A 16,494-nucleotide genomic window follows, 5' to 3' on the forward strand; every position below is an offset into this window, starting at 1 on the left:
TTATTTGAAGTTAGATCATGACCCAATGGTTAGGTTTAACTTCCTAATGGAAATATTAGAGAGAGGAGAAAGGCTTGGTTACTTTTATATGAGGGATGTCAGGAAATTGTTTATTAACAGCCTCAAAAAAGACAGATTTTTCACCATTCCCAAAATCTATAAAAGCTTAGTGGACCCACCGGGAAGACCAATAGTGTCAGGGGGGGGGTATTTACAAAATGTAGGGATTTTTTTTGGATGAACAGTTGAAAAATTATGTCTTGAGGGTGCCTTCATATATCAGGAACAGTCTGGATTTTTGTGAGTTGATAAGGGGGATGTCTTGGGAGCAGGAATTTTACTAGGTGTGTGTGGATGTCAAGGCATTGTACACCAGCATTAGCCATTCATTAGGTTTGGAAGCTGTAGCTAGACTGTTGGGCGAGGGTCCTAGAACTAGTTATATTTTACAACTTTTGAAGTTTAGCTTGACCATAATTTATTTGAATTTGAGGATTAGTTATTTTTACAAAAGGGAGGCACCGCTATGGGTGCCTCATTTGTACCTTCCTATGCTATCATTTTCATGAATTTCTTTGAAAATGTGTTCATTTATAACAACAGATTTTTTCCAATTGTGTAATCATCTATAAAAGATACATAGATGATTTAATTTTTGTATGCAAAGGCGAAATGGGACGTTTCGAGGAATTCATGATGAATTTGGAAGGGAATAATTTTGGGTTGTCATTTACTTTCAAGACTAATAGAGAGAGGATACAGTTCTTAGACTTGGAGCTTTATGTGGGTCAGGATAAAGTTGTTTAGTTTAGACCCTACCACAAAGAAACTGCAGCCAACAATTTTTTATTGGCCTCTAGCATGCACCCCCCTCCCTCCATTTATTGGACTCACTACCGTATGGGGAATATAAATGCATTTTCAACAACACACCTGATAAAAGTTTGGTTGGCAGGGAGTTTGCCGCAGTAAGAAACAAACTGATATCAAGGGATTATCAAGTCAATGTATTAGCTAAGACAGAAGATAAAGTTTTAGGCAACCGTCGAAGGGGTCATATCACCTTCAAAAGATTTGGGGAGGTTCTGGTCCCCACTGGGAAAGTAGACAGAATGTTTTTGATAGTGGGTTTTTACCCTTTTCTGAAGTATTGACAAATTTAGTTAGGAAATTTTGGCCCATAGTTGCACAGGGAGACATGACTAAAGGTGTGTTTCCAATAAATATTATTTTTTCATATAAGAGGTTTTTGAATCTGAAGGAGTTGCTCAACAGGAAAAATTATAAAGTGGGGATTGGCTGCCAGCTGGGATGTTTCCCTTGTTTCAAATGTAAAGTCTGTCCTAGAGTAAGAAATTTACATGGCAACAAGATTAATGACAGAGTATACAATGCTAGGCAAAGTTTTACTTGTCATTCTAGTGGAGTTGTTTATATTGTGGGATGTGGTTGTTTGCCGAATAAGTGGTATATCGAACAGACTAAAAGGCAAGTGAAGATATGTATTTTGGAACATATAGGGAATATCAGGCATAGGAGATTAGATAGTCCAGTTGCCAGCCATTTTTGTTCCAACCATGGGGGCTCTGATTCTTCCTTATTTTTTAGTGTTTTAGCTAAGCCTACATGCCAACATGGGGAGTTATTTAGGGAAAGAGTATTGGCTTTAGAAACCAGGTCCATCATTAATTTCAATACATTATTTCCTTTGGGACTTAACCTGTAGGTTAACTTGAATGTATAGTAATTTGAATGTATAGACATTAAATGCATAATGTTTAATGTACTGTTTTTAAATGTGAGAAACGTGGAATATTGGAGTAGTTTAAGTAAAAGTGGATGTATCACTTTAATGTGCATGCATTTGTAATGGCTATATTACTTAAAATGGGTGTTACCATAATTAACTGGTGACTTGAAGTGAGATATATTGAATGTTTTTCTGGTGTCATTTATCCCTTGAAGGCTTTGTAGCTGAGGTACTAGGATACACCAGTGAAGGATTTTTTTACCCAGAAAATAGACTCTGCGTGTTTTATTTTTTTCTGTGTCAGTTTGCGAGTTCGTTTTTTGCACCAGGTCAAGGTAGGCAGTGTGAGCCATTTTGCTCTCATTCATTGCTTTGGTGACCTTCTCAAAGAAGTCCACCAGGTTGAGTAAGCATGACCTGCCCTTCACGAAAGCAAATTGGGTTGGATCTAGTATCTAGAGGCTTCCTATGTCATTAATGATCATTTCCATTATAATTCTTTCCATGGCTTTGCATATGAGACTAGTGAGACTTATGGGTCTGTAGTTTCCAATGCCTGTAGATGACCCACTTTGTGCAGAGGGTTGACTGTTGTTGCTCTCCATTCATGAGGCATGAAGCCTGTTTGGATGCTACAGTTAAACAGAATTTCCAGATGGCCTGACAGACCATGTTTCATGCTATTTAGAAGGCATCCTGGGATATTGTCTAGGCCCATTGATGCAGTGTTCTTAGTGTTAGAGAGAACATTAAGGACCTGTCCTCTAGTGATAGCAGGGGGTTACATTTGATGGCATTTCCTTAGAAAAGGTTGATGAGGACAGAGGGGTAAAGCTGGATCTGAATTTGTTGGTTAGTAGGTTTGCTAAATCTTCTGGCTCAGTATAGGTGACTCCATTTACAATGAGCTCTGCACACAACTGTGTATTACCTTTGAGGTTGCAGCCATAAATAAAGAATGCCTTGTGGTTGTCCTTGGCCTGGGAGGCTACATTTACCCCAGATTTGGCTTTGGTAGACTTTATTTGTCCTCTGCGTTGTTTGCTTAGTTTGATAAGAGCATTTTTATCCTTCTGGATAGTGCACCTCCTAATTTTTGCCATGATTTTCTTTCTTCTGTTATACAGCCTATTGATGTTGTGATTCCACCAGGGTGGCTTGTTGTTTTGAGTTAGTTCTGTACTTCTTCCTGGTGGGTACAGCTGCCTCTATGCAGCTATTAACATGCTTATATGGGGTTTCTGTGAACAGTTTTTCATAGGCATTGCCATTAAAGTGTGGAAAAACTCCAAGTAGTTTATTTTTAAACATTTCCGTCCTTGTATATGGCTTGATTTTTTTGACATGTCTGAGTATAATTTACCTAAACTACACCTTTCTGGCCAACCTTTTAAATCTATAGTAGGTTTTCATTTTTATCAATTATATTTATATTAAAATCACCTGCCAATATAATTTTAATGTTTATAGCAAAAAAGGTTTTAATTTTTCAATTTTTGTTTACTTTCAGATGACACTGCTTAGGCATACATACACACTATACTCAATATTCTCCATTTTCATTGTAACTACTACCATACATACCTCTAGCCATCCTGCTGTTCCGTCAATTAGCTTTCCTTTTCAGCACTACTAAAATCCCTGAACAATCCTCTCCCCTTTAGATTATACTGCTGTCTGTTTTAAGATTATTTATATTATTTATTTATTTAACATTTGCTTACCAGTAAAGTCCGACTGGATGACTTCTATCTATTTCAAGTGACTTATCCTCTCTTATATGAACTTCTACTAGGCATAAGACATCAAACATAACAAATGTGACCCATATGCTAATCATTAATCTCCTCAGTTTTGACTTAAAGCCATTCACATTTAAACTGCAACTTTGAAATGTAACCAGTCCATAAAGTTTTCATTTTCTTTATTTTTTCTATGCATTCCTTTACAGCTCCCTTCAGTTGCTCGAGGATAACTTGCTCGACCATCAGTAGTATTAGTTTTACATTTGTTTTACTGCACTGTATGCCAAACATTATATGTTTTACTAAGAACCTTATCCTGTTCCATCTTACTTTTTCTACCTTCCACTTGAATATAACTGTGTTTATTATTTGATTTGTTGCCTGAGTTACTGAGTCACTGTTAGTGCAGCATTCTGGTTACACTGTAATAAAATCTGATGCAGACTACAGAACATATGCCAATCCACTAATGAACTGCTCCTCATACATCATCAGAAGGCGGTGCTGGATGACACAGAATCAGGAAGTAAATGGACAGTTGCTCAGCATGCAGTAAACAGAAATACTAGTTTATTAAACTTAATAAATACAGGACCACTAAGTAATCAAATAAAAACTACACATTTTAGAATAAGAAAGCCCACTTTTCAAGATGAGGACATAATTATAACAAAACGAAATTATAAAAAAAAATACACTTCACCTTTAAGACCTTAGCTATTATACCAACCCTCTCTGAAAAGCATTACCTTAATACAAAATATAATACTGATATGTTATACAACTTTCAACAATGAAATAGCATTGAGTCATTAAGACTGCATGATATATGAAGACTTGATAACTTTTAACTTTCATATTCTTTTTGCAATTACAATAAGAAACAATACTTTATCAAGCCTTTGATATAATGAGTACTACATCAGTTGTTGGTAAAGATTTTGGTACAATAATCTGGTATCAAAGTCCATTTTAATGGCAAAATAATCCATATATGAAATTCAACATTTACTTGGATGACCAGTGTCCTAGTTTAGCTCACGTGACTCTAACAAATCTCACTGTTTGAGAATGTGAATACAATTAACATTCATATGACCTCTAAAGGGTTACACAGAACTAAGTTAGAAAATTGCAAATCAGTATATCTTTTGCCTCAAATGTAGAGCTTCCTAGAAAATATTTCAGTAATGCTGATTTATTTATATTTGCCCTGGTTTCCCTTTATGGTCTGAATCCCATGTTACACAGTAAGTTATGGTGCACAAAGCATTAGCTCAATGACATATATTCTCATGAACTACTTACCTCCATGCTTGTATTAAAAGCTCGGTTTACTTTTGCCTTGATATTGATAATTTGCCCCACTCTGTTAAGAAAACAAAAAAAAGGGTCAAATAACATGGCCTACATGTCACAGTCTGCAAGAATAATTGGAAGAAGGCTACAAACCATGGATTCTAACCTCAAAAACACAGATTAGAACATGTAGCACTGCAAATAATAAGAGCAACACCTTCCAGTCATCATATTTAACACACTTTATAAATAACATCTTTTTTCAAAACATTTCTGAAAAAGGTCACACTGTGCTGAAATTCACCTCCAACAATAATGTGGGAGGGGGTGAGTGAAGACAAAGGGAAAGTTCATATACTTGTATCCACTATAAGTCATGTGCCCTGTGAAGTTCAGTACGATGAATAAAACACAAGAAAATAGATGTACAATGAGAAAAGAAACAAGCAAAATAAATTTAAACAATGATTTAACAAAAACTGTAAAAATGCAATGTAAACATCATAAATCTAGGGGAACCACTAAAAAACACATTGGCCAATCATATATAATAAAGGAGGAAACAAATAAAGCAACAGAAGTGAGAAAATGTAATACAAGAAGAAATCTCAAACCAAATAGAAGAACTAAAGGTTGCCCTTATTTTGATGCATAATTATATAAAGGTGCTGTACTGTTTTGGAACAGGGCTGGAATTATATAAGTAAAATACTTTTGAGTAAATAAAGAATATTTCTATTTATATAACATTCAGGATAAAAAAAGATCTTCCATACACTGGATAATACCAGAATTGGTTTGCATGCCCCTTCCTGACATGTTCTTTAAAGTAACATGTCATCAAGCAAGGTTTGTTTACTACAGTGAGATTTTGTCACCTCAGTAAGATTGCAGGGACTGGGTCTGTCAATAATTGCAGGGCTACAAATTTACATCCTTACAAAAGCCTACATTTTTGTTACTTTCTTTTGTTGGAGATATATATCTACAGTGAACAGCTCAGAAGAAGCTCTGAGGGAAAAATATGGGCAGTCATGTTTCATAAGATGTGTATTGTCTTACCTATTTCTTGACCAGGTAAATGCACTGGGCACAACTGTCCCTTTTCAGAGGTAACACATGAGCATTCCCTGGTTGAGCAACTTGCTTAGAGACACAGATAGGCAAATGAAGGTTGAAGGAATGAAACAGTGTACCCTGGGTACATGTCACAACTCATTAACAACTCAGAACTTTAGCACCTTGTACTAACTATGCAGCAGTGTAAGACGCCATTGACTCACACTACTGCCATTCTATGTCAATCAGAAGGACCAAAAACTATGTCCTTATATCTTGGATAACTTGCATAAAGGAAACTTGCAATGGATTTGGAGAAATGAAATATGCAGCATTAAAACAGCATTAAAACAAAATAATGTTAATATGACAGGCTGTGACAGCCATTTTTTGGGGAAAACACACTAAAATATTATAAGAAGCATTTATAATGAGTTTTATGCATTACAGTAGCACAAAATACAAAGATATAACAAATAAAATATACATTTTGAATGCCGAGGTAGAGTTCTCCTTTAAGAAGCAAAATTCATCTGACATCTATTTTGCAGGAAATCCATAGTCAAGAGTCTGAATTAATTACTTTGAATATTTAAGTTAGCATTCCAAATTAAACTCTAGTCCTGGAAATAGGAAGGTTTAGGAGTGACTATAATAGCAGCCATACAGCAATTAAAAGTATCACTTGTATATTGCAACTGGGAGAAGACTTATCTTAAAGTATAATGGGAAGCAGAAGTGTAAACGTCAGGCTTTGTTCATGCACCATTTCCATTATATCAGAGTTTCCTGTATAATATTCTCTATGTACTTATGAGCTAGGCAGATGATTTTAATACTTGTTTACAAGAAGATATGCCTGCTAGATTGTGCTTTAAATTAAATCTACAACATGCTAAGATAATTTTATGTAGCATCATAACATTGGTGATGTTTTCTCATAGTTATTTTTTAAAGAATGAAAAATAAGAAATTAATTTATTACAATACGGAAATTAGATATTTTCAAAGACAGTCCATTTTTTTTGTTTGTTTTGTTTTTGTTTGCTTGTTTTTTTTTTCTAGTTTGTTCCAAGGCATGCTTTCTTTTGCTACTGAAATTGTATGTTTTCTTTAGTATGCTTATTTAAAGAAGAGAATGGAGTACAAATGAATTAAAAATAATCAGGCAGATGTTATATATAAAATATTTAAGTCAACAAATATTTCAGTTAGCTTGAATGTTTTGGCAGAAAGAATTGGAATATTTTATGGCACATGTGAGTGGTCATCTGAGCAGTATATTATCCAGTACAGAAAAGGGCAATTACAGAAGGTGGACACATTAAAGGAATCAATGGATATATATTTTCATTTATTATAACACAGAATACATATTTATGGCAAACAGTGGCTGAAGCCTAGTATTATATTATATTAATATAATTCTATGATAACAAAAAGTGTAAATATAGGCATTTATCAATTGTTTTATTATTTCATGGTCTTCCTTGATACCTTAACAGCATATTATACTATGGATCATCAAGTCCCGATTCAACAACAATTTTTACTGTGGTGCTACCACCACAGTGTTGAAATGGCATGCTTCATACATTTCAAGGAGCTAAAAACAGGATGTGTCTACTACAAAGTCCTTCGTAAAAATACCTCTTGTGATATAATTTAACACAGGACTCCACAGATATATTCTTCTACTCAGCAAAATCATGAGAACAAGGGGTTTGGTGTATCATTGCAATGCTGATGACATCCACTTAGTAGCTGTGTGCCAGTGATGAAGCTAAAGATTACAGAAGGACAACATTAACTAAATACCAGTTACATTGTTTGAAATTCTCTTCTTCCAAGATGAAAGGATCTAATACAGTGTAAGTGAGCATAATGTCTTCTGACTCCTCACGTCATTCCTTATGGTGGGAATGCAATGGAATTTGGGTCAAGGGGTGAGATCTGTGCAATGCTCTTAATGAGACACTTAAGTGTAAGGACCAGGAGTCAGCATTTGCTAAACGTATTACTCTAATATATGGAATACAACCAAATTGGGTACTTAATTCTATATGAAGACTTTGCTGCAGTTTTATTCATGCCCTAGTCTCTCCACATACCTAGGACCTCATGACACTGTCCTGAGCTGATTCCACTCTGTACAGACAGACCTAAGTATTGCCTTCTATAGCCATCTCAGCCCTGTGATGTAGAGTCTGCAATGCCTATGGTGGTTTGGGTGTTGGCATTCTATTGTTAACTATCAAGCCCAATACAATGTGGGCTCTACTTGCCTTAAGCAGCTTCTATCACTTTACAAGTGGTCTGACTCAGCCCATGAGATACTGCTTGTGATTTATAGGATGTGAATGGAGACCACAGCAACTTATCTGTTCCTTATCAAACTCTTTTCCCATGGAATTTATAGTCTTGTCAGCGCCAAAACTTCATTTCTTTGACTACTTTTACATGACCCTTAAAGACATAGCTGTTTTACATGTCTATCTTATGAGGTGTAACCAAACAAAAAGCTGAGTACTAACCACAACAAAAAGTATAACTTTGCTTTGAAATACTTTGTAAATAATGTTTGGTGACATTTGTTTTTTTTGGTGTTTTTCTTTTGAATTTTCAAAAATCTATTTATATCCTTGTTTTGGAGCTTTTTCCCCATGCCTCCACTGAAAATGGGCATTTCAGTTCCTAGAAGGACTTTCCTGGTTAAAAAAAGCAAATAAATAAATAAACGTTAACCCTAATATCACTGATCAGCATACTTACTACAGCAACTAGATTGGCCAAATAAATTTCCTTTAAAGCAATATATGTTCAAATCAGATGTAACCAACAGGACTTGATCAAACTGTCTTTGAACAATTAATCTGATCAAATTTTCAGACAGATGCAGATAATCTATTATGCATTAATTGAGAGAGGTTGTTGAATAGTGGTTATAAAATAATCAAGTTCCACAAAAAGGAAAATAAATTGCTATCAATTTGTTATATATTCATTTTACAGCATTAGCTCCAAAGGAACAAAATAGCCACCCATTCATTTTCAGGGTTATGGGAAAGCAAAGTCTATCTTAATGGCAACAAGTGTAAGGTAGAAATAAATCATGGACAGACCAGTAGTCTGTTTCTCACACACACACACACACACACACACACACACACACACACACACACACACACACACACACGCACACACAGACACACACACTGCATATACACAGGGACAATCTGGTGCTCCCAGTGGGAAAAAAAATAACACATGAATATAGGCAGAATGCACAAACTATGTACAGAAGGAAGTGTATCCAGTGACCAAAATGTGAAGCAGTAATGCTAAATGCTATACAACTTGCTGCCTACATTTAAATGTCGTCAATTTCTGAATGTTATGGATGTTGCTATGCAATATAATGACCGAGTGGTTAAAATTAAAACTTGTTAATAAAATGTTTTTATGTATAAATGTTAACCATTTAGAAAATAATGAGATGAACAGGTTGCACACAAAAGTATATATTAAATATGATGGGATATCTATCTTTACTATGACAGTAGGCACCAATATCATTTTAAAGTAAATATTGTTAAGGAGCAATTGGCAATGTGTTTTTGGCTGACATTTAATTTTTTAGTACGGCTAATGAGATTAAATTAACTTTAGAAAAGGACTATCCATTGAGGGTTGCATAATGTGCTTCTGAACAAATAAAATCAGAAAGAGAGGAAAGATGTGGCCCAATTATCTGTCATTGAATTTCCATGACAATGGGAATTAATAACACCACTAATAACCCCCTTCTCTTCATTAAACAACAAGTTTAAAACTACTAGGAATGTTGCTTACAGTGATGTCTTCAAATAAATCAAAAACCTTATTAGCAATAATTAAAATTTGCTGAGAGGTAGAGAATATAATCATCAATTAACTGGTTATGCATTGCTTTTGTTATTAAGAGTAAGCAATCTGAAAGGCTATTTTGAAGCAAAAGTAGTTGACAGCAGTAGCAGTATTATTACAAAAAAGTAAAAGGTACCTACTGCTAGGGCACCTGTAAGCAATGTCAATCAATTACAGATAGTTCATATCTGGATATTATGCGGATTCAGTTTCAGGTACAGTTTTGCAGCCTGCTGATCATTGCAAGTGTTCCAATATCAGCGTAATTTATGTTCTTAAAATAATTTCCTGTGATGTATTTTGTAATGGAAATACTTTGCTTATGTTTAAAACTAGACTACATGAAAACCTAAGGGAAGTTCAAGTCAAGGACACACACATGCACTTGAAGGACATGTTCTAGTTTTACTCAATTGAACTTTCATGACCTTGAAAGGGTTTCCACATTTGAAAACCTATCAGGGTGGTATAGGACATTTGTTTGTTGGCAAACTCCTTAAAATAGTGAGCTTAAAGGGAAATGCCCAAAAGAAAAAAAAAAGTTTAAAAAAATTTGGCAAAGACACAGTCATTAAAAGGGTAGGAATAAATGCCCTTCTCAAAAGTCATTTGCTATCATTACTTCTAGTTTTTACCCTGTGAAGCAAACACAGCTGGTTTAAAATTATTCCTGTATTTTTCATCATTTTAAACAGTTTGAACAAATTTAAATAAATATATTGCTAAAGCAAATCACTAGCTGTTGGCTTGAATTCACATGATTTAATGAATTTAATGAGTTTTTTTACATTGGTTGTCTACTGTTGGAATAAAAGCGGTTACCAGTTTTTTTTATACCAAGCTTTAATAAACTCAACAATGGGTTGCTAGGTTTCATAGGGGATATACTGATTTGAATATATTCATTTATGAAAACTTTTGTGAAATGATCAGTTAATTTTACTGATGAAACATGATACTTAGTTAAGTTTTAAATATTTTTGTTTTACATTTCTATTCCACTTCTTTTTCTTTCTGTCTGTGTACATATTATATTTAGATCTTTTGTTTTATAAGGCTTAAAACATTAAAATATTAAATAAATACATATAAAATGTAAAAATGTCATAAAATAGGCAGACATGACAGGAATAGACTCTATGCAAAGTATTAAAGTACTGTCAGTGAAAGATATACCTGGAGATTTAATAAAATCCATGTTGGCATAGTAAAAAGCCTACACAGAATGTACAGTGGCCATGTATGCAGTACCCACTCAGTAGCGCGCCATGCATATTAATGAAGGTGTGTTACTGAGGGAGAGCCATGTAACACAGTTATTGAATCAGTGTAGGAAGTGGGTTACTGTGTCCGGAGAAGAGTAACATACCTCCTGCAATGTCAAAGTGTTGGATATCAATGTATGCATATGTAATAAAAAGTTAAATTTTTTTGTGTGTGTGTTTGTGTGGCAAGGCGCAGCGAGGTGTACAGTAATGGACACATGCCAGGCATCTAAAAATAAAAAACGGATACATTTAATTAGGAATGCAAAGGTCAAGTTTAAGCATAGCTGAGCGGGTTTGGCAGCCCACCATTGTGCTCAGCTGTGCTTAAATGTAGTGGAGAGATATATGTAAAAGTACTGCAGCAGAAAACATGGCCACATAGCCAAATAGTTAGAATGACAGCCTTATGTGCAGTTGGTGCAGGGCTCAAATACAGAGACAGGTTAATTTGTAAATACACATTATGAGATTTATGTTAAATCCTGATTACATTTTGTATGATTACATAGACAGGTTATTAAATTTATTTTGCAAATACACATTTATGAGAAGTACTATTAACCCTTGAACCCTTGACTACTTTTTATATGAATGCACAGACAGGTTATTAATCATTTTATGTTGCAAATACACAGTATATGAAGTATGTTTAAACCCTTGACTAAATATTATATGTATGCACAGACATGATCTTAAGCATTTATGTGGCAAATACACATTATAAGATGTATTTTTAAGTCCTGTTTTGCTGCACTCAGCTAAGCTCTGCTAAGCACAGGTAATCCTTGCAAAGCACTGCTTAAACAAGGAATGTTTTAGCAGTAAAACCAAAAACCAAAAGAGACCAGCGAAAATGAGACCAAAACTAAACAGAAAATCACCGGGAGCACACCAATGGGAGGTACGAAAGATGTTTAATGAAGCAAACCACAGCAGCAACGAACAAACGAAGAACAAATACTGAGTACAGAAATGTTTGAACGCTCTCCAAACAAAATTAGCGTTTTCGTTACACCTTCATCAGAAACACTAATGGCAGTTACTAGGTTCTATATATACATCACCTGATAAAAACTAATTGACAATTAACATCAAATTAAAATTGATTGAATAATAAGCAATCAAACAATCCATGATAAAGCAGTATAATACAATTTAACAAGGAAGTATACTAAAAAAGTATACTAAAAAAGAAACTCTTGTCTAAGTATTTGCTTTGGTTAAGGAATGTGAAACATCTGACCCATAAAAGTGTAAATATATAGAAATATATGTGTGGTTGTATAACTAATTGATTAAAAAACATTTGTAGTGGTAAATAAATAAATAATCAAATTTATACCAAGAACATTGTGAATAAATAATAAGTTATAAGTTGTGTATATATAACAATGTATATGATTTATAAAAACTGACAAAAAATGTATGTTCTAGTATCGTACCTCCCATTGGTGTGCTCCCAGTGATTTTCTGTTTGGTTTTGGTCTCATTTTCGCTGGTCTCTTTTAGTTTTTGGTTTTATGGCTGAGCTACCGGAGGGCGAATTAGAAGACATGCCACGAAGCACCTTGCAGGGTGAACTGAGGAAAATGATTGGGCAACTGTCCCAGCTCATAGAACTACTTACCCCAGCCTGCTCTGCTTTCATTACGACAACGTCGGGCTTACCCGACAACCAGGAAGCAAGAGAGAGAATTGTACCGTCCATGGCTTCGAAGGAAGCAGTCAGAAGTAAGGTGCACAATACTTTTGGTACTGTTTGCAAGGCCAATGAACTGTTGGATACACCAGCTATTTTTCGAACCGAAGAAGTTATAGTGACTTTATCGCCAACTACCACTGGAACTAAAGCTAACGGCTGTTCAGGTGAACTCAATTTATTTAATTCACCTAGAGTTTCCAATGCGAAAACTACGCTAAATTTTCAAGACTTTGTAAAAAAACATTATGATTTTGGCAAAGTAAATAGCAACAAAGCAAGTTCTGGTCAGACCAAGTTTTTTACGTACAGAGACAATTTAGATCAATTGTATATGTCTATGGACAAATATAAAAAATTAGAAGTAGATAATGTTTATTTAGATGAATGTCTTAAGCACAAAATAGTCCCTAAGGGACTAAGGTTATGTAAATACCCTAACAAAGTTACAGAGGGCACTGAATTTCACAAGAAACTGATAAATATTTTCAATGATTGTGGTTTAGAAGTGGTTAAAGCCATTAGGGATGAAAATGAGAGAACAAAATTGTTACTTATTAAGGACATGGAAAGTTTGAATGAAAATATTTTGCATGATTTAATGTTTACAGTTGAAAGTGAAAAAATCAAGTACTATGATATTTTTACTCAAGTGGACAAGAATTGTAAGATTAATATTACTAGGAAACAGGGTAAACTGGATAGGGACCTAAAAGAGTACAACGATGGTGTAGCATATCCCAAACCTAGGTTTACTTATACACATCAAGTGCCTGAATCTAATGAGTATGATGGTTTAGCTTCAAATGAGCAACCTACTGAAATTGTGAATGCAGATGAGGATATATTTATACCAGACAAGGAATTCCCTTTAGATCAGTCTTTTCCACCTCTTCCCAGGCGTTCCAACAGGATACGGAACAGGCCATTTGTTCAATACAATTACAACCATTATGGACGACAGAGGAGAGGGACAGACTGGTATTAAATTCTTCTCAACAGAGTGGCAATGCTAGTATGAATCCCATACAGTCTTGGGATGGTTACAATATTTTCAGTTATAGCTCAGTTTCCGTTGATATACATCATTTTCATTTATTTTCTAAGGGCTTTAAATACATTCCCTTAAGAAAGGTAAATATATCAAGAGCTATTATAGATTTAAAGATGTTTATCAGGAAAAAGAATTTTAATTTATTTTTTCAAAATAATTCCAACTTTCTATCTACAACACCATCCTTAAGGAAACCTAGTACATTCAATCCACCTATTCATCCACAGTTGAAAAATCTTGAAGCCATTATGGAAAAAGAAATTAGAAAAGAAACAGAAAAACACAAGGTCTTTTCAAATTTGTCTAAAGATGAATATGTTTTACTAGATATACTGAAGAAAGATAATTCTATCAGAATTATGCAACCAGACACGGGTGGTGGAACTGTTTTAATGGATTCAATTATTTACTAATCCAAAATGAAACATGAGTTTAGTAACAGTTCTAAATATGTTACTGTTTCAATAAACGAAGTCAATATTGCGAATACTCGTATTCAGGTTATGCTTAATGATTTACTGTTGGAGGGTACTATTGGTTTGGACACCTTTGATTTTTTACTAAACAGAAAACCTAGGGTACCATCTGTATTTGGCATCCCAAAGGTGCATAAGTGTGTAGTGGATCCCCCACTTAGGTTAATTGTGGCATCTGAAGGTGCAATTACATCACCACTTGCCAAATTTGTAGATAACAAACTAAAAGATTTATCCTGGGGAGGACCAACAACATTAAAGGATTCATGGGATTTCCTTAGACAGGTAAAACCAGATTTATTCCATCAAAACTTACTTTTTATTACACTAGAAGTGGTGGATTTATTTGGTAGTATACCACATGAGACAGGCTTGAATTGGCTAGAAGAATACATGAATACATTCGGAAATTTTTCCAATAATGAATTTTTAACTATATTAACATTAATGGATATCATTTTAAACAACAATTTCATGTATTACGAAGATGAATTTTACAAACAGGCCAAGGGTGTAGCTATGGGTGCTCATTGTGCTCCAACCTATGCTAACTTAATTTTATCTTGGTGGGAACACACTTTTGTAAATACTTGTGAATTCAAGGAATGTTGGATTTTTTACAAACGTTTTCTTGATGACATTTGCATCTTTTGGACAGCAGGTAAATCAACATTCCTGGAATTTTTGTCTTACCTAAAAGGAACTACTTGTTTCTTGGATTTTACTTATCAGATTAGTGAGGATATTCTTAACTATTTAGACATTAGCATATCAAAGTTAAAGGATAGATTTTCTTCAAAAATCTATAGAAAACCAACCTTTTCTAATTCCTATCTTCATTTTAAGAGTGGCCACCCATTTTTTCAAAAAAAGAACCTGGTCAAGGGTCAGCTAGTTAGGGTTAGTAGGATGACATCGGAGGACAGTGAATTTATTATTGAATGTGAAAAAGTTTGTGATATGTTCAAAGATAGAGAGTACCCATATTCTCTTATTCAGGAAGTAAAAAATGAAGTTATTAATGGTAGAAGGAACAGATTTTTTCCTATATTAGGTCAGGACAATGTTATGAATGACTTAGGAACCACTTCCAATGACATAAAATCAAATACTACCAAACAGGATGCATTTATATTAGATTATAATGGTGATTCAGCAATTATTAAGAGTGTTGTTTCAAAAGAATGGCAAAAATTTCAGGAAATTACTGATATTGATCTGTTTAAACAAAGTAGTTTAAATTTTACATACAGAAGGGATTTTAATTTTAAAAACTTGTTTGAGTTTGGCCATAATTCACGTCATTTTAAAAAAGGAACAAAATTAGGCACTTACAAATGTGGAGCTTGCACACAATGTTGTTACTTGTGCAATGCTTCACGTATAGAACTACCAAGTAGAAGTAAGGTCTTGTATAGTCAATGTTATGCAAATTGTCTTTCCCAAGGACTTGTATATATCGCCCAGTGTAAAATTTGTAATTCCTTTTACATAGGTAAGACAGAAAGGAAACTAAAAACACGAATTTATGAACACTACTACGAAATTAGTAAGGAAAATATTAACAATGCATTATATCGGCACAAAAAGGATTGTAAGGATGCAAGTTTTACTTTTTTTGTCCTAGAAATAGTTAACAAGGACATCAGGGGCGGTATGTGGGAAGCCCGTTTAGAGTATCGTGAACTTTTTTGGCAACTATGGTTAGATGCCTCTAGACCTCCAGGACTTAATGACATGGTTTCCATCAAACCAGTCCTGAAATTAAGGCAAGCCAAACTCTAATTTTTAATTTTTAGTGTGTACAATCAATTTTAATATTAATTTTAATATACACCTATAAACACATCCATGTGTATATATATTTTACATACATACATTGACATTCAACATTTATACATTATATATACTAGAACATACATTTTTTGTCAGTTTTTATAAATCATATACATTGTTATATATACACAACTTATAACTTATTATTTATTCACAATGTTCTTGGTATAAATTTGATTATTTATTTATTTACCACTACAAATGTTTTTTAATCAATTAGTTATACAACCACACATATATTTCTATATATTTACACTTTTATGGGTCAGATGTTTCACATTCCTTAACCAAAGCAAATACTTAGACAAGAGTTTCTTTTTTAGTATACTTTTTTAGTATACTTCCTTGTTAAATTGTATTATACTGCTTTATCATGGATTGTTTGATTGCTTATTATTCAAT

The 16,494-nt window shown here is 34.0% G+C and overlaps 1 protein-coding gene across 2 annotated transcripts in view; it reads right to left on the reverse strand.

Annotated features, from left to right (window-relative positions):
• The window catches only part of ACOT12 (acyl-CoA thioesterase 12), a 772,547-nt gene that overhangs the window by 587,805 nt on the left and 168,248 nt on the right, over window positions 1–16,494 (reverse strand). For both annotated transcript variants that reach the window (XM_044064240.1, XM_044064239.1), the window contains exon 3: window positions 4,804–4,864. In XM_044064240.1, the coding sequence (XP_043920175.1) occupies window positions 4,804–4,864 (61 nt within the window). The remainder of the gene's footprint in view (window positions 1–4,803; window positions 4,865–16,494) is intronic.

This window comes from Protopterus annectens, chromosome 2.part2 (assembly GCF_019279795.1).
Source record: "Protopterus annectens isolate FY-2018-M chromosome 2.part2, PAN1.0, whole genome shotgun sequence".
Lineage (NCBI taxonomy): Eukaryota > Metazoa > Chordata > Ceratodontiformes > Protopteridae > Protopterus > Protopterus annectens.